This window comes from Phoenix dactylifera, chromosome 11 (assembly GCF_009389715.1).
Source record: "Phoenix dactylifera cultivar Barhee BC4 chromosome 11, palm_55x_up_171113_PBpolish2nd_filt_p, whole genome shotgun sequence".
In the NCBI taxonomy this organism is placed as follows: domain Eukaryota; kingdom Viridiplantae; phylum Streptophyta; class Magnoliopsida; order Arecales; family Arecaceae; genus Phoenix; species Phoenix dactylifera.
Genome location: NC_052402.1, coordinates 25,755,793 through 25,775,237, shown reverse-complemented (window position 1 = coordinate 25,775,237; position 19,445 = coordinate 25,755,793). Strand labels below are relative to the sequence as shown.

Sequence of the window (19,445 nt, the reverse complement as noted above, 5' to 3'; positions counted from 1 at the left end):
AAAATTTGGGGGTTACAAATCTTTTTTTATTTACACCTCTTTAAAACTTTTCAAAATTTATTCAAATTCCAACAGTCCCCCACAAGTTTCAAAACTTTATAAAATCATATACATATATATAGAGAGAAATTTGGGCAGCTTTATACTATGCAATGGGTGCAGGTGTCTTCCGGACTTGAACCTACACTTAGTGTAGACAGTTCTAACCTGAAGGATCATAGTGAACTAAGTCTTGAACTTGACCCTTTGGACCAGATTTTAACATGCCACACACATAGTATTGATATAGACTTGGTGCGGGTTAGCGCTATTTATGGCCATGCGCTGAATCTTGATTCTCATGAGAGTTATTAGAGAACAGCCCAATTCTCACAGTCGCGGCCTCACGACAACTCTCATTTAGGTGAGTCCTCCAAGAATACATGTGACCTGTATCCTGCAGGAGTATGCCTGCCTCGGGCTCATTCAGGGTAACACCCTTCCTAACGTCACATATCAAAGCACTATTGCCATAGGGATGAGCAGGAGACTCTCTCCTTAAAAGTAGTGCTGAAATGAGTCACGCAATATGGATTGTTTCTACCCATTGAACCTTCTTCATGGGATCTCCAATCATAAAGGTTGGGTTACCTCCCTAGGTGACTCCCTTATGGGCTTAAGCCCATCCCCCTCGACAAATCAATGACAGCTTTCTTAGAAAGAGCTTTGGTTAGCTGATCAGCTATATTTTTCTCAGACTTTACAAATTCCAAAGATACAATATTCTTATTCAATAGGCTTTTAACTGATTTGTACCTCACTTGCAAATGTCTATTCATTTTCTTATTAGTATGTGCCTGCCTTACTAACTCTATTACTGCCTTACTATCACAATGTATGAAAATGGCAGGCATGGGTTTATTGACTAAAGGCATGTCAAGCATCAAGTTCTTAATCCACTCAGCCTCAGAGCAAGTTGTATCTAAAGCTATAAGTTCTGACTCCATAGTACTCCGAGAGATAATAGTTTGTTTCTTAGATCCCCAAGATATTGCTGCTCCACCCAAAAGAAATACATACCCTGAAGTGGACTTTACATCCATATTGTCTGTTATCCAATTAGCATCACTATACCCTTTAACTACATTCGGAAATCCCTTATAACACAATGAGTATTCCATGGTTCCTCTAAGATATTTAAAGACTCTCTCTAAAGCAATCCAATGATCTTTGTTAGGATTATGAGTATATCTACTAAGTCTCCCAACAGCATATGCTATATCAGGCCTAGTTTTATTTGCTATGTATAACAATGATCCAATCATTTGTGAGTACTTCAGTTGAGATACTGGTTCACCATTATTTTTCTTCAAATGCACATTTAGATCATATGGTGTTGATATAGATTTGCAATCAAAATAATTAAACTTTTTTAACATCTTTTCTATTGTACTGGTTTTATTAAGAGTAATTCCATTAGGTGTTCTTTCCAACTTCATTCCTAAAATTACATAGGCTTCTCCTAAATCCTTCATGTCAAACTTTCTAGAAAGATAAGACTTAACATCATTTACTATCTCCAAATTTGTCCCAAATATTAATATATCATCAACATAAAGACATAAGATCACATGTTCTCCATTACCCTCTTTGTAATACACACACTTATCATATTCATTAATCTTAAAGTCATATTCTAAGATCACTTTATCAAACTTCTCATGCCATTGCTTAGGAGCTTGTTTTAAACCATACAAGGATTTAACTAACTTACAGACCTTATGTTCTTGACCTTTAACTACAATACCTTCAGGTTGCTCCATATATATCTCTTCATTTATGTCTCCATTTAGAAAGGCAATCTTAACATCCATTTGATGAATCACTAGATTATGCACTGATGCTAAGGCAACTAAAATTCTAATCGTAGTTATCCTAGATACAGGTGAATATGTATCAAAGTAATCTATTCCTTCCTTTTGTGTAAAACTTTTAGCCACTAGTCTGGCTTTGTACTTGTCTATGGTTCCATCAGGTTTTAACTTCTTCTTGAACACTCACTTACACCCAATAGCTTTATTTTCAGGAGGTAAATTAGTTAACTCCCATGTGTTATTTTGAATAATAGACTCTATCTCACTTTGTATAGCTTCCTTCCAAAATGGGGCATCTAAAGAAGACATAGCTTCCTTATAGGTAGTAGGATCTCCTTCTGTTAAAAAGGTATAAAATTCATCTCCAAAATTTTTCTGTATTCTAGATCTTTTACTCCTTCTTAACTCTAATTGTGTTTCTGGTTCCTTAGATGCACTTGTACTCGTGGAAGGTTTATCATTAGTAGATGATTTATCTATTACTTGTTGTGAAATTTTATTTTTATAAGGAAATATATCTTCAAAATAAGTAGCATCTCTAGATTCTGTAACTGTGTTGTTTGAAATTTCACTAATCTCAGAGTTTATAACTAAGAATCTATTGGCACTACTATTTTGAGCATACCCTATAAAGACAGCATCTATAGTTTTAGGCCCTATCTTCTTCCGCTTAGGCTCAGGGATTGCTACTTTAGCTAAACACCCCCATACTTTCAAGATTTTAAGATTAGGTGTTCTTTTCTTCCAAATTTCGTAAGGGGTCTTATCATTATCTTTTACAGTTACTCTATTCAATATGAAACATGCAGTAAGAATTGCTTCTCCCCACAAATTCTCAGGTAGCCCAGAACTTATCAACATCGCATTAACCATATCCATTAAAATTCTATTTTTTCTTTCAGCTACTCCATTAGATTGGGGAGAGTATGGGGGAGTTATTTCATGTACTATTTCATATTCCTCACAGAAGATGCTAAAATTAGTAAGGGTATACTCACCTCCTCTGTCGGATCTGAGTTTCTTAATCTTTTTTTCTAATTGATTCTCTACTTCGGTCTTATAAATCTTGAATTTATTAAACACCTCATCTTTAGTTTTTATTAAGTACACATAACAGAATTTCGAACAATCATCTATAAAAGTCACAAAATACTTATTTCCTGCTCTAGTAGGTGGTCTGTTCGAATCACATACATCACTATGTATGAGCTCTAAGAGTTGAGTGTTTCTTTCTACAGACTTATAAGGCCTTTTAGGTTGTTTGGCTTGTACACACACTTCACATTTATGTTTAAAGTTTAGATTGGACTTAGGGACTAAGTCTAGATCCATCATTCTTTTAATTTTCTTCAAGTTTACATGTCCCAATCGTTCATGCCATACATTAGAAGATTCAACATTGAAAACACTTAAAGAGATAACTTTAACTTCTGAAAGTATATTTAATTTAAACAATCCCTCACTAATAAATCCTTTCCCAACAAATACATTATTTTTTGAAATTACAACTTTATTGGATTCTATAACAACCTTGTATCCTTGTTGGACTAAGGATGACCCACTAATTAAATTTCTTCTGATTTCTGGAACATGTCGCACTCCTTTCAAAGTTAAGATCTTTCCAAACGTCATCTTCAAATCTATGTCTCCAACTCCAAGCACACGTGCAACAGAGTCATTACCTAATGTTACACTTCCTCCACTTGATTTCTGATAAGTTTTAAAATAACCATGATCAAAACAAATATGTACATTAGCTCCAGAATCTAACCACCAATCTTTATTTCCATAAGTAAAATTGATAGAAGAAGAACTAAAGTTATACCTAAAGGATGGTTCAGCTGAATTTTCTTGATCCATCAACATATAGACTTGAGCCTTTGGATCTCTTTGATAGTGATTTGACTTGGGCTTGGGCTTATACTCCTCAGTCTTCTTGAAGAAGCAATCTTTCGCCATGTGATTAGTTCTCCCACAAACAAAGCATAGCCTTTTCTCACTTCCTTTGCCCTTGAATGTTTTATTATTATTATTATTACGGTATTGGAAGTTTTGGTTTTGGTTAGAACGATTGTGAAACCTATTATTTTTCTTGAAGTTCTTACCCTTACGCTGGAAATTGTTTCTCTTGTAAAAATTCTTAGTGTTATTTTCAACTAGGTTCACCTTAGGAGTCTTTTCATCCTCTTTCTTAGTATTGGCTCTATGTTTTTCCTCAACTCTAAGAGAGTTTATGACTTGGGTTAAGGTTAACTCTCCTTGTTTATGCCTAAGGGTCCTAGCAAAATCATTCCAAGATGATGGCAACTTATCTATAAGACAGGAGACTTTAAAATCTTCACTAAATTTGGTTCCTTTTTTCTCAACTCCTCTCAGTAGTTCTTGATACTCATGAATTTGATCTCCCACTAGTTTATTGTCTACCATTTTATAACTGTTAAAGTTTGAGACAGTAAACCGATCAATGCCAGCATCTATTATCCCATATTCGGCCTCTAAAGCATCCCAAAGTCTTTTGCACTTGAGGTAGTGGCATGATACACATCATAAAGGTGGTCAGACAAAGCACTAAGTATTCTATTATAGCAGTGGTACTCTACTTGCTCATTAGTCATTTGTGAAGGTAACTCTTGATTAAACCGTGGTTCCTCTATTGCAGATACAAGTCCTAACACAGTCAACCAATATTTAAGTTGTCTTTGCCACCTACGAAAATTTTGTCCACTAAATTTTTCAGGCTTAATACTATTAGCTTCTTCCATATTTGCCATTCTAAATTTTAAACTCTAAGTTTTTAAAGTTTAAAAAGGGCAGTAGAGTATTCAACTGTGACGAAAAATAATAACAATAATGTCACTAATGAATAAATTTAAACAAGATGTTCCTAAGAGTATCTCTTAATAATATACTATGTAACAATAACTTTACTAATAATTGTAAAGAAAAATAACCCTAATGTCACCAATTAGATTTAATACTTATATCTTCACCAAAACTATTTTTTTTTAAATCAGAACAGTAAACTTTTTTTTTATATATATTAAATAGTAAACTATTTTTTTTTTTAAAGCAGTAAACTATTTTCTTAATTAAAAACAGTAAACTATTTTTTATATTAAAACAATAAACTGTTTTTTTTTAATTAAAACAGTAAACTGTTTTTTTTTAACAGTAAATTATTTTCTTTGATTAAACAGTAAACTATTTTTTTCTATTAAACAGTAAACTGTTTTTTTATTTAAAACAATAAACTGTTTTTTTAATTAAACAGTAAACTGTTTTTTGTTGAAACAGTAAACTGTTTTTTTTTTTAACAGTAAATTGTTTCCTTTGATTAAACAGTAAACTGTTTTTTTTTAATTAAGCAGTTTAATATTAAAATTGAGAATCTAAAGCTAAACTATATATATATTATTATTTAAAGTGTATTCAACAATGATTTCTATCAAAGATGAACAAAAACAGTGTTCAACTATGCATCTTGCAGAATATATAAACATATAGATGAAACAATATAACAACGGTTTTAGAATGTTGATCTACCAAGATGCTTTGTAGATATTTAAATCACATAAAAGAAAATCTAACAATTAATAAAATGGTGGTAAGAAAATATCTGGCCTGTGAGGTGTGAGAGGCACGCCAAAAGACGCACTGTCCTAAAACCGTTGTTGCCTCTCCACGTGCAGGTATTGGCGGTCAGCGACGGCTCCAAGATACAACCCAAACGGCTCACAGCGGGCCTAATCTACAGTGCACGTCTGTAGTAGGCAGATTACCTAGTCTATATCGGTTGCCCAATAATATAGAAAATTGTAAAAGAGAGAATGGTGGTAGAGAGAAACAATGAGAGGAAGAAGAAGGATTTTTTATTGTATTTTTTGTTAGATACAAGGAATGGCTCTTTTATAGGCCTTTTGTCATCCAACCATAACGGTTGAATACTTATGGCCTCATTAAGGCCATAATGAAAGATAATGGGAAGTTTTGAAACTTCCAAATGGAATTTGAAAAACTTAAAGGTTATAACAACTCTTTTAAAAATTTGGGGGTTACAAATCTTTTTTTATTTACACCTCTTTAAAACTTTTCAAAATTTATTCAAATTCCAACAGTTCAAATCCATAATTGAAAATCAATTTTCCTCCACCATTAAAGTGTTTCAGTCTGATGGCGGGGGTGAGTTTAACAATGCCAAATTTCAAAGTCTCTTTTTCCGAGCTGGTATTGTACATCAAATGTCCTCACCATATACACCTGAGCAGAATGGCCTGGCTGAGAGAAAGCATCGCCATCTCTTGGAGGTTGTTCGAAGTCTACTTATTCATGCCTCTCTCCCTTCAAAATTCTGGGTTGAAGCACTTTTGACTGCTTCATACCTTATAAATCGCTTGCCTACACCACAACTTAATTGCAATTCCCCCTTTGAACTTTTGTTTAACCGTGCTCCTGATTACAATCATTTGAAGGTATTTGGATGCCAATGTTTTCCTTGGCTTCGGCCACAAGCATTGAATAAATTCTCTCCAAGATCTACTCCCTGTGTTTTCATTGGTTATTCTACACAACATAAAGGCTATCGATGCTTCAACTTGAAATCAGGGAAAGTTATCATTTCTCGGCATGTTGAATTTCATGAGTCCTTGTTTCCATTTTCTCAAAAGTCTTCTCTTTCATCCTCTCAGCCAGCGCTTCTTTCTTATCCTCTTCTTGTTTCATCCACACACTCTTCAGAGTCATCTGCTGTGTCTTCTACTTTCCAACAAACATCACCACATAACTGTTCTCCTGCACAATCTTCCTCTGTTTCTGTTCCTGCTTCCCAGTCTTCTTCTTCTTCTTCCCTATCATCTTCTTCTCATTTATTGCCTTCTCCTCCACAGCCTTCTCGTCACCACATGGTCACCCGTCTTTAGACCGGCTCACTTAAGCCTCGGCGTATTTTCTCTCTACTTAGCACTGCATCTGTTCTCACTGAGCCTTCTTGCTACTCCACTGCTATTGCTGATCCCCATTGACGAGCTACCATGTCACAAGAATTCAGTGCTTTAATTGATCAGCATGTTAGATGTATGCCCTAGAAGCCAATTTTGGCTGACACATTATTAATTCTGGGACATAATTTGTACTTGACTTTATTATTATTGAATAAATGAAAGGCATCTTTTTCATTCATATTGTTATTGTGTCTATGAATCGTCCAAGAAATTAATAAGATGATGATGCATATCTCAAGAGTTGAGAATTTGAGCCATTTATCATTAGTGATTAATTTCTAAACGCTCCTGATCGATGGATCATCACGAGGACGGTGATCGATCCGACGAGATTAGTGCACACATTACTTTTCCTGTGGATGGACGAGACTCAAGTCCACGGTGTAGGGACACTGAAGTAATAGTGTAGGTGCTTGTTAGAGAACAAGGGTACTGAGTGTGACCAAAACAAGAAGTCACTTGGATGTCTATCCACTCGTCAGTGACTTGCTTGATGTTGCAGTAGTGTGACTAGTCCTTTGACCTGCGATGCTTCGGCTACTCACAGTGAGGTTATTGTAGTTTGACTGCACATATACATGGTCTCTAGCCATATGGGTCTATGCAATATAGATTGGCTGCAGTAGGTTCACTGTAGGAGTAGGATATGCACCTATAAGGAATCCATCGACCTTGATAGATAAGGAGAGATCCTATGTGATTTATAAGACTGAGTTCGTAAGACCTCGGCCAGGGCAGATTGTATAGTGGAGAAAGAGTTTTGCACTCTCGAACTTAAGTCGAATATATCTTCACATACGACAGACGATGGGGTTTGACGAGTTGTCCATGACCTCCATCCTGTAGGGATCCACGATAGTAGGACTGTATCACATATTAACTGCACCTAGAGGTTCATCATCCCATTCTGCTGGATAGCCACTACATGCTGCTAGGTGTCACTGGTGGATGGTGAGACTCTCAGAAATTATCTCGATGATCGATAAACCCTAATGAGTAGAATTGGAATCGTTCAAACCTATTGAAAGGAGTTTTCAATGATATTGAGATAGGGATCACAATATATCTCACTACCAGTCAGAATAGAACCTATAGGGTCACACACACTAGAAGTATTGACCGATCCGATGGTTGAAAAAGTGATTATGAATCACAAGTAATCAATTCGATTGATAATAAGTTGAAGAAGAAATGGGAATTGATTAATTAGACTTAAAACACGAATCCTACTTAGAGTGGGATTCCTAAAGTCCTAATTGGATTAGGACTGGGAGTCCTACTTGGAGTAGGACTGGAATTCCTACTTGAAGTAGGATTCCCACAATCCTAATTAGATTAGGATTTTGAATCTATTTTGAATTCCTACTTAGAATAGGATTCCTAGAAATTCTAATTGGATTAGGACTTCGAATTCAAATTAGAGTCCTAATTGGATTAGGACTAAAATTAAATAAATCCTAATGGGATTAGGACTTCTTAAGTCCCAATTAATTATTAATCTAATGAATCAAGATGACTCCTAATTAGATTAGGATTGAAGGGTTCAATTGAGTCATGGCTCATTAAGTTCTAATTGGATTAGGACTTACCTAGATTAAACCCAAATTGGTTCACCCTTGGTCCAAGCCTAATTAAATTAGGACCTAACCATGAGTGACCTTCCTAATCCTCCTTAGAGGAAGATTAGGTTAACCATGAAGGAGGGGCACACGCCCCTCCTCCTTTTCCTTGCTTGGTGCGGCAAAGAAGAGGGGCCGGCGCCCCTCTTGGAATTTAATCAAGGAGCTCCTACTTTGTAGGAGCTCCACATGCTATTTAAGAGGAGGTGTGGGGGCTGACCTAGGGTATTGAAACCTTCTTCTCCTCAGCCGTACGCCCCCTCTCTTCCTCCTCTTGGTTCAGCCGCAAGCAAGGGAAGAAAACGAAAGGTGGCCTCTTCATCCTCCCTTCCTCCTTCCAAAGCAGGGAAAAGAAAGAAGGCTGCAGGGGCTTTGTTCTTTTACTATTCTTCATCCTTCTTCTTCCTCCTCTCAAGCACATTCAAGAGTTGAAATAAAGAGAGGAGATCAGCCATTAAAGTTGTCTCTGCAAGGGAGCTAGCATCCCGGGGAGACAAAGAAACCAGGATCGGTTTTTGCTTCGTGTGGATACCCGTAGAGGCCGGACACGTGAACGGCTTCAAGCGAACCTTCATCCTAAACCACGATCATCAGTTTGCGGTGATCATCTACCCGCACAAGGTGAAGATCTGATCTTTCTAATAGTTTAAAAGTTTTTAATCCTTATCTAACTATGAACGGTTTTTGAACAACGTTCATGTGATGAACGGTTGATCCTGCGCATGCCTCTTCCGCTACCATCTGAATTTTTTAATTTTCTGCGGCATGGGCGGGTTTTAACACAGCAAACCTGGGAGCTGGTTCCTAGGTGTTCTTCACAGCATGTTCTTGGCTGTCGTTGGATTTTTAGGGTCAAAAGGAATTCTGATGGCTCCTTGGCCCGGTACAAAGCTCGAGTTGTGGCACAAGGCTTTAAACAGGAATATGGAGTTGATTTTACAGAAACTTTCAGCCCTGTGGCCAAGTTTCAAACAATCCGAGTTCTTCTCTCCCTTGCAATTACTTCAGGCTGGGATATTCGTCAATTAGATGTTTCAAATGCATTTTTGCATGGTAAATTGGATGATCAGGTGTTTATGGAATAGCCAAAGGGTTTTATTGATCCTCATTATCTGGATCATGTTTGCCGTCTTAAAAAGGCAATCTATGGCTTAAAGCAAGCACCAAGACAATGGTTTGCTACATTCACTAGTTTTCTCATTAAGCAGGGATTTTAGAGCAGTTCAGCTGATCCCTCTCTTCTGCTTTTCACTTGAGATGGAGTTGTCCTATATCTGCTGATTTATGTTGATGATATATTGCTCACTGGTAACAATACCAGTGCTATGTCTTCTCTTTTTCTTCAGCTGCAGAGTAGATTCAAAATGAAGGACCTTGGCTCATGTTCTCATTTCCTGGGCATCACAACGACCTTCACTTCAGCTGGTGTTTTTCTTAGTCAGGCTACTTATGCCAATACTTTATTACACCGAGCTGGGATGCTGACTTGCAAGCCAGCCTCTTCCCCATTGCCACTTAAACTTGGAGCCTCCTGTCCGAATGATGCCTTGTTTACTTCACCTGAATTGTATCGAAGCTTGGCAGGTTCCCTTCAATATTTAACGGATACACGTCCTGACATTTCCTATGTCGTTAATTACCTCTGCCAATTCATGCATTCTCCAAAGATCTGTCATTTTCAGCTGCTAAAGAGAGTTCTTCATTACATTAAAGGGACCTTGAATCATTCTCTTCATTTTAAGTTAGGACCTCTCATTCTCTCCGCATTTTGTGACTCAGACTGGGTTGGCGACTCACTTGATCGTCGCTCTACTTCTGGTTTTTGTGTCTTTTTGGGTTCCAATTTGATTTCTTGGTGTGCCAAGAAGCAGCCGACTGTTGCTCGCTCTTCTACTGAAGCTGAGTACAGGGCCTTGGCTATCACAGCTTCTGAGTTGATCTGGCTGCGTCGACTACTTCGTGAGCTTGATATTTCAGTTGATTCACCCACTGATATCTACTGTGACAACATTTCGGCCATTGCTCTTACTTCAAATCCCGTCTTCCATGCACGAACGAAGCATATAGAGGTGGACTATCATTTTATCAGGGAGAAGGTGCTTTCCAAAGAGCTTCATATTGCTCATGTATCTAGTGCTGATCAACCTGCTGATATCTTCACAAAATCACTCACTGCTAGAAGACATTCTCTCCTCTATTCCAAGCTGAAGGTCTCTTCCCTACCTTCAGCTTGAAGGGGGGTGTTAAGCTACTAGTCCATTCCAGAATTCTCTAGCACACTCTGTAAACTTCTAGCAAGATCTGAATTCAGTTAATCCCAACTGAATTCAGTTAGTTTACAACTGTTGTAACCAACTCCAGCTAATCAGCAGCTGGTTTACTTGTATCCTGGATCATCAGCTATAAATACACACCTACTGTAAGCTCTTTGCAATCAATGAAAATCACATTCAAACTCTTCTTTCATGTTCTCTGCTTTCTCAACAGTTTACTGTAGCAGAGCAGTTTCAGTGCCGTGCCAGTTTTCAAGGAATGTGCCGGCCACTGTAGCTTCGACATATCTTCTCCCAGACTTCTTCATTTACAATTATATATAAATTGTTTTTAGGGCATACGCTACCCTAATGGTGGCAAGTTAAAGGAAGGTCCATATAGGCACAACAAGAAAAATGATGCCACAATATGCCCAAGACCACAATCTAAAAGCTAGCTTATTAGGTCATCAGCAACCAAAAAAGCCTTAATATGGAAATCATTTAGCCCATACTCAATTCAGATGACCAGACAACTAGCACCATTATGCTAATAAGGCTACGGACTGGGTGGCTGTTTATGTAGCCAGTCATTCCGGTAGCACCCTGTAGGCTGGTGATGGAGAGTTGTCCCTAGCACTCCGAGGTATTTTATTTTTTGATTTTATTGGGTGCATCTATACTCGGCAGATATGATCCATCGCCTCAGCAAAAAAAAAAAAAAAAAACTAGCACCATTATGCTAGTGCTTATCCCTTTGTGTCATCTAGTTTGCGAGCATGTTTGGGAGGAAGACTATGGTTGTAGAAACTAGACTTTTTAGTATAACTCGTGGAGGCTTATGTAAGTCAATGTGATGTGGAATTACATCCAAACCTACGATAGGATGTTTTAATCTTGTTGACCCACAGCGACCCATTTTGGTGGCGGGTTCATGGCTTAGTGGTTCCACCACGGGTCAACCCATGCTCATAATATCACAAATAAAATATATAAATACTAAAATAACAAAAATATAAAAATATAAAAAATGACTATAGAATTAACTTTAGTATGGATATATAATAAAAAATGAAGCTTATTTCATGTTTTTTTTTTTGTTTTACAAGCTTATTTTTGATCTAATTTTAAGGTTTCTTTGATACTCTCTAATTTATTTCACTTAATTATATAATATTAATCAAAATAGTTACATAATAAAGTTAAATAATGCAAATCGACAGCATGAATCTGTAAAAAATATTTGATTATAAAATTTAAAGTTTCAAAAAATGCAACAGAATTGATAATTAATTTATTTATTGTACCAAAATATAGACATTTTAGTTATTAAAATATTAAAGGTACCGTACCAATTGGATTTAAGGTTCTTACGACTTATTCATTATTATGTAAACACGACCAGTTCTATACAAGAATTTAATCTGTTTTGGTGATGAGAGATGATCGGGCTCGTTTGATTTGTGGTAAAAGAATGGGAGAAAGTGTGGTCAACAGAAAAGTAATGAGATGCCTCTTATTTGGTTGGAGTTTTAAAAGGAGAGAGATGGAAAAGTTATATTTCCATAAGAATATGATTCACATATTTAATGGAAAAGTCTTTTCCTATGGAAACATGGAAAAGTTACTTTCCCATGAGTCAGGAATCACTATATTTTTTTTTTTTCAAAAAGATCCTTCAGCATTAAAGAGGCATTAAAGACCTAATTTTTATTAAGGGTATAATAGAAATTACACATAACTTTTCCAGAAAAGTGGATGGTCAACCATTTTGAAAATCTGTCACCTTCCCATTGTTAACCAAACATGCCAAAAGTACTTTCTCAGGCATCATCTTCTCATGAATCATTTTTCTAAGAGAAAAAATGCTTCCCATGAATCAAACGAGCCCGATGTACTTGTTCACTATGACCAAGGTACAGTCATCCTTGTCACAATTAAGCCAATTTTAAAAGTTTCATCGGGTTTGCTAAAAATAGGGTTTATGGGCTATAGGCCCGAGTCGATTCGGATCAAATTTGGATTTAAGTTTGGTGCGCATAGATGTTTCGGACGGACTCGCGTACCCGAGACTGGCTGAGCCTGAGGTCGAATAAAGCCCGAACCGTGTCCGAAGTCAAGGCCGGAGCTGGCCCGACGTCTGGCCCAGCGTAATTTGAGAAGTGGTCGGGTCCAAGTAAATCCGGGCTCGGTCGCAACGGATCCCTTCAAGGACATTCGCCCCACTTGTTTTCTCCCTCACTGATCCCTCCACCGCTCTTCTCCCAATCCCCCTCAAATCCCACTCGGATCACAGCGAAAAATTCTAGGGCTTCTCTCGTTATTAGCCTTGCGGCTCGCCGGCGACATGACCCATCTATTCAGCATCCTCGTCATCTTGCTCAACTTCTAGGGTTTCCCTCGCGGACTCGAATTCTGTCGATTTTCCTGGTTTTTCTCCGATTTTTTGGGATTTTTTTTTGATCTGGAGGCAGGCATATCGACTGGGCTTTCTTTGATGGGTGGCCTAAGACGAAAGATTCTTAGTCAGCTCTGGAAGAGGAGAGGTCCAACCGGACCTCATTCTCCACAACCCAGCTCTCGATTTCCATCCCAATGGCCGCCTCCGACTTCTCCACAACCTCTTCGAGGTCTCTCCTGATGGTTGTTCCTAATCCACAAGCAATTTCTTTGCTTTATAATTGTTTGGAATTGCAATGCCTCATGACTTCGATGCAGATGACTGAGAGAAGTCTTCAGGCCTTTTGGGTCTAGCTCTGGAGTCAGGAAGTGGCTGGGGTAGCAGGACTGCCTGTATGGTTTTCTTTAATCTTTAAGAAATTGCCCTGAGTTTTGTTATCAATTACTCCAGCAGGTAGAAACTGCCTGTGAGCACTTTGTGGAAGTAACTTTATTAGTTTAGTGCCTGGACTGAAGTCATCTAACATCCATAGGCCCAGTAATTTCAATTCATGTTCAGCATTGTGGGATTAAAGGATTCCTAGGTCCCAGCCAACACTGGTGTACAATGATATCTATGCCAAATTATTCCTGTTACAACATGCCAAATAGGGCTGTCCTAGTTCTGGCCCAAACGGGCTAATTTGGGTCGCCCCCAGCCTTGATTTTCCAAAATTTTTTTGGTCTAAGCTTGGCCTGAAGCCCGAGATTGCATGACCCGGCTCATTTTCAACCCTATGTGTAGGTGACCCAACGTGAAAACACTACCACCATATATACCATGCCTACCATGGAAACTAATATACCATGCATCTAGCCTGGACGTGGACACCATAATTATCTTATTAGCCTATAGATTAACATCCACACTTACTTTATTTGCTCACATACTGCTAGCTAATCTTTTATGATAACTTAATGAAAACTACCATGTATTATATAGTTGGCATCAACTTGTATACAAAAGGTTGATTACCCAAGTGAATAATACACAAAATACAACTATTCCTCACATTTTACTATATTCTATAATATGGTGTTAGAGCCCTGGTTCTTGATCCCTTCTTGTCTCTAGTCTGGCTTGGGCATCTAACTCAGGATCTTTTCCAAATTCTTCCTCAAAGTTCCTTTGACTCCACAATCATCGAAGAACCATCTCTAATCCAATATTGCTTCAACACATCTCCTTAACCTGCACCTGCATTTGCTTAGTGCTAATTTTGTTCAATGCTCAAAGATCCATCTTGGATGGTGCTTCATGCACCCAAGTATTTGTTTTCTCCCTTCCTTGCTTCACTTTTTAATATTTTTACATCCAAGATTTAAATACCACCTGCTTGGTGTCGTACCACCAATACCATATTGTTCTGGTGGCATCCTAGATGGAAACAAGATGTGGGACATCGAAACTAGCCCTAGTCAGTGTATGACATTAATGATATAAATGGACTGGTTTGGGCTTGTGGTTTTAAATTAAAATTTTGATACTAAATTAACTAAAATTTAAAAATATATTAAATATAAAACAATTTGAAACATAGGTATTAATATAAGCCCAATACATGACACTACCCATAAGGGGTACTGAAATCCCAATTCCTGATGTTGAACTCTATTATCACTACCGGGAGGAAACTAGATTTGTTCAATTCTTGATGGCTCTTCAAGATGATTTTGAGTATAATCAAGCCTCAATACTCTACTAGTCCGCACCCTGTTGATGCTGCCCTTTCAGAGTCAATAGCAGAAGAAACATGTAAAAGCACAACCAACTTCTCCACAACAAATAGTGCCTCAATTATTTTAGCTGCTTCTTATCTTGTCCTCTCCAACACCCTAAACTTTCTGCACTTCCACTTAGAGACATGTCGCAAGTATAGTGCAAATACTACAAATAGTTTGGAAATGTGGTTAAGAATTGCACCTCTTCTATCTCTAGAAACATGTAGGTCAACAAAAAGACTTTTTATAAACAAAAGTTTGCAGCACCCCTCACTCAGTCGGAGCCTTCTCCTGGATTAGTTGCTAGTCCATCTGAATCATTTAGTCCTACTGTGGAAGACATCTAGGATATGATCAAGAAAGCTTTCTCTAGTATTGGTAATACAACTTTTGCTTTTGTCCTCTCCACTTTCTCAAGCACTTCATCTGCTTGGTGGTTCTTTGATTCTAGTGCCTCAAATCACATGAACTATAAGCCTATTCCTATTTCTTCCTCACCTTTCATTCATACTGTTGACGGGTCTGCAATTGTTGTGAGTCATGTTAGAAATGTTCAAACCGTATCTAATGATCTCTCTTTACCTAATGTTTTTCCTGTGCCCAAACTCTCAATCAATTTAATGTCAATTGGACAATTATATGAGGCTTTTCCATCACATTCTCTTTGTCTAACTATGTTTGTAGGAATGTTTGACAGGGGAAGTAGGTATAGGGTATAATCTTGGTTGTTTCTAAGTTTTTGATAACTTGCATGTTCTACCTCCTTTCAATACCTATCCTATTGATGCTTCTACTCCTGTCATGCGTTTTCTTATATATTAGCATAGCCTCTTAGGTCATGTTTCCTTTCTACAACTTCTTTATATGATTAATAGAAGTTTTTAGGATCAGTTAAGTTTGATAAAGAACAATGTTATGTCAAGTTTTTAGGATCAGTTAAGTTCTAGGGTTAAGTTTTTAGGATCAGTTAAATTTTTAGGATTTGCGCTACATTTTATGCTTAGTAATTCTATTTTAACTGCTCCTTTTGATCTTATTCATTTGATGTGTGGGAGCCTGCTCCTCTTGCCTCTATAGAAGAGCTCAATTTATGTCATTGCTACATATTGATATTTCTACTTCATTCTCAACTTGATTTTCTTAAAGTTTACATAGAATCTTTAAACATAATAAAAACACAATTTTTGAAACCATAAAAGTTTTCTGCTTAGATTCTTGTGGTGAATATCTTTCTAAGGCTTTCGTTGAAGATCTTAAGTCACAGGTGACAACTGCTTAATTGTCTTGTGCTGAAACACCTCGATAAAATAGGTTTTCTGAACTCAAAGACCATCATATTATGGAAACTATTTGTACATTACTTTTGTCTTCTTCTGTGCCAGTAGAATTTTGGGGAGAAGCTGTGAACATAACTGTTTATCCCATTAATCATATGCCTTCCACTGTAATTGCAGAAGTAACCTTATTAAAGCATCCATCTCATATTACTCCTAGCCATTTCCCTCTTCACGTTTTTTGTTCAACTTGTTTTGTTCTTCAAAAAGAGAAAAGACAATCGTAGCACCAAATCTGTTTTTTATATGTTTTTGGGCCATGGGATTCAACAAAAAGATTTCACTGTTATGACCTTAGAAAGTATATATGCCTCATCATGTTACCTTCTGGGAAAGGACTCCATTTTTCACACTCCTAAATGCACAAAATTCCTTCCATTAACTTCATTTTGTTGATCCTTTTCTTGATTTGAATCCCATTACTTCTTAAAACAACCATTCAACCACAAATGCTATTCCTTCTTTTGAATCTGACCAAAAGCACCTTATCTAGACTTTATTGACCCAATGTGTGATCCACCACCAGCTACTCTTGAGCACCACTATCCATTTCGCAAACAACATCCTCCACCATATCTCAGGGACTATTGCTGTTATCCATCCACCGTTCTTTCTCTATATGAGCCTCAGTCCTACCAAGAAGCTTCATTTAATTCATGCTGATAGGAAGCTATGAATGAAGAACTTATTGCACTTCAAAAGTCCAATACTTAGGAAGTTGTCAGTTTACCTCCTGGAAGGTCTATAGAAGGAAGTTAAGGGTTCTCCAAGATCAAAAACAAATTTGATGGATCTATTGTATGGTATAAGGCTTGATTAGTTACAAAGGGATTCAATTAAGAATATGGGGTTGATTACAAAGAGACTTCTGCTCTTGTTGCTGGTATGATTATAATTCGCACTCTTCTTGCTGTTGTTGTAACTCAAGATGGCAACTATATTAGATAGATGTTAAGGATGCTTTCCTCATTGGGTATGTCCATAAAGAGATCCATATGACACCACCTCTCGGCATGTCATGTAAGCTAAATCAAGTATGTTGACTTCGTTATCTTTCTATGGTCTTAACCAAGCACTGCATGCTTGGTAAATTCCAGTCCACCATTTAACAAATGGCTTTTCTGAAAGTTGTCATGATATTGCTGTGTTTACTCTCTTTACAGCTAAGGGGTGATTGTTCACCTATATGTTGATGACATGGTCATCACACATGGTGATTTAGATGGCATTATGACACTACATGCTGGTGAGTGAATCCTTTGAATGAAGGATCTTGGCATTCTTCGCAATTTCATTGGTATTGAGGTTGATAATCAATCTAATGGATATTTCTTGTCTTAAGTGAAGTATGCTTATGATCTAGTTGCCTGAGCAAGCTTGACGGATAGCAAATTATGGATACTCTAAGTGAACCGAATGTCAAACTTTGACCAATTTATAGAAAACCACTTCCTGATCCAACTCTTTGGGGTCGATTGGGAGTCTCCCAAGGCTTGATATTAGCTAGACGGTTCATCTTGTCAGCCAGTTCATGATCTCTCCTCAATCAGTTCATTTTGCTGTCATATTTCATATCTTGTACCATATCGAAGGCACGATTTATCGAGGATTGTATCTATCAGTTCATGACTTTTGCAGCTCATATTTACTTTGTGATCATATTGGCAGGTAAAACAACTCTTCAGTGATCATGAAAAAGCTGAAATTTCTGAACAAATATAAACTGTTACATAGGCTTTCGTGATAATGTTCTTTCTCTTTGTTCTACTTTTGAGATCATCAGACTTTCTGAATCTATGAATCTATTATAGATAAAGCAAATATTATCTTTCGTCTCTTCTTATATCAAGATGTTATGCAGCCTTTTTGAGAGCTTGTTATCTATCTATTTTCTACTGGTTCCTTCCACTTAAAATATTTCAGAAACATGATTCCACTCTGCAGAGACAAAGCTATTCATAACTGGACTGTCTTTAGGCTTATTAAGTAGCAATTTTGTTTTTTTGAACTTTTTTTAGTGTTTTCAGCATGTAATCTGGGAGAGAGCTACAAGAACTTGTGAAACATTCCTTATGGAATAAACATGCATCGTTATTTGCATATCATTTATAGTTTATGCAACTACTGCACACATTTTGATGCTAACTGAGCTGTTGGAGTCTGCTCAGCCACAACATAACTTGTAGAAGAACACAAGCTACAGAAGAGGACTGTGCATGCATACGAGAACGCTTGTGGTGGGGACATAGACCATCGTTTCCAGCATGTATATAGGCGTCGCCGGCGTGCATAGCACTTTGGCCACCCTAGTTTTATTTTTTTGTGTATTTTTATTTATTTATTATGTATTTTCGTCTTTTATTAGTTGCTGACTTGTATGGTTGTATTTAGCTAGTGTAGTGATCCATGATGTTGTTGGATCATGGGTAGTTACATGATCATTTATGAGGATCATGGGTAGTTGTATAGGAGGTTATATATGGCACCCTATATCTACTGTTGGAGGTAGAGTAATTTGGAATGAAAAATTTGTCTTGACATCTGGTGGACTCCAGAACTTCCCTCCTCTCTCCTTTCTATTTATATTTTCTACCCTAAATCATCTGTCCCGCATCAGTTTGGTATTAGAGCTTAGACAGGCTTGCCACTGTTGCTAAAGCCTCGATCCCTCTTCTGTCTCTTCCACTGTTCCTACTGTTCTCTTCTCCTTTCGGTTTCAGATAAAATAAACACCTTCTGCTGCCTCCTCCCTCTATCTCGGATCTCACACTAGACAAAAAAAAAAAAACAAAGCAGAAGCCTCTACGGCTGGTCCTCCACTTCCATTCTCAGCCACTTCTTCCACAGAAGCACCACGCCAGTGTATGACGGAGCACCGTCGGATCCCAGGATTCAGGTGGGCACACGAAATCTACGCAGTAACCCGACTCCGGATGCCGGAGCGTGCTGACGGACCACCAGTGACTCCCGTTGTCAAAAAGAAGAGGAGCATCGCTGCCCTTCTTTCGGCTCTGTCCCTCGGACCCGCTGCAGCGCCTGTCGGCCACCGCGCACACGAAGAGAGACGGGAAGACATTCCTAGTGAGAAGAGACCCAGTGCCGGAGCAGGTGACCGGTTGCCGGCCATCACCACTGACCACTGAGATCCACCCGCACTACTAGCGTGAACTTCGGCACGATCGGCCGCCGGGAACCGCCAGCAACCGTGGGCCTAAATCTCGGCACGCTC

The 19,445-nt window shown here is 37.8% G+C and overlaps 1 protein-coding gene and 1 long non-coding RNA gene across 2 annotated transcripts; both read left to right on the top strand.

Moving 5' to 3' along the window:
* The first annotated feature begins 9,833 nt into the window (after positions 1–9,833).
* Positions 9,834–10,703, top strand: LOC120112566 (uncharacterized mitochondrial protein AtMg00810-like). Its single transcript, XM_039132147.1, has one exon. It carries the CDS (start codon positions 9,834–9,836, stop codon positions 10,701–10,703), a length of 870 nt encoding a protein of 289 aa, XP_038988075.1.
* A 2,232-nt stretch (positions 10,704–12,935) lies between these two features.
* Positions 12,936–19,004, top strand: LOC120112471. Its single transcript, XR_005514109.1, has 2 exons — positions 12,936–13,364; positions 13,440–19,004. It is a non-coding gene; the product is annotated as an uncharacterized LOC120112471 (long non-coding RNA).
* The last annotated feature ends 441 nt before the right edge of the window (positions 19,005–19,445 follow it).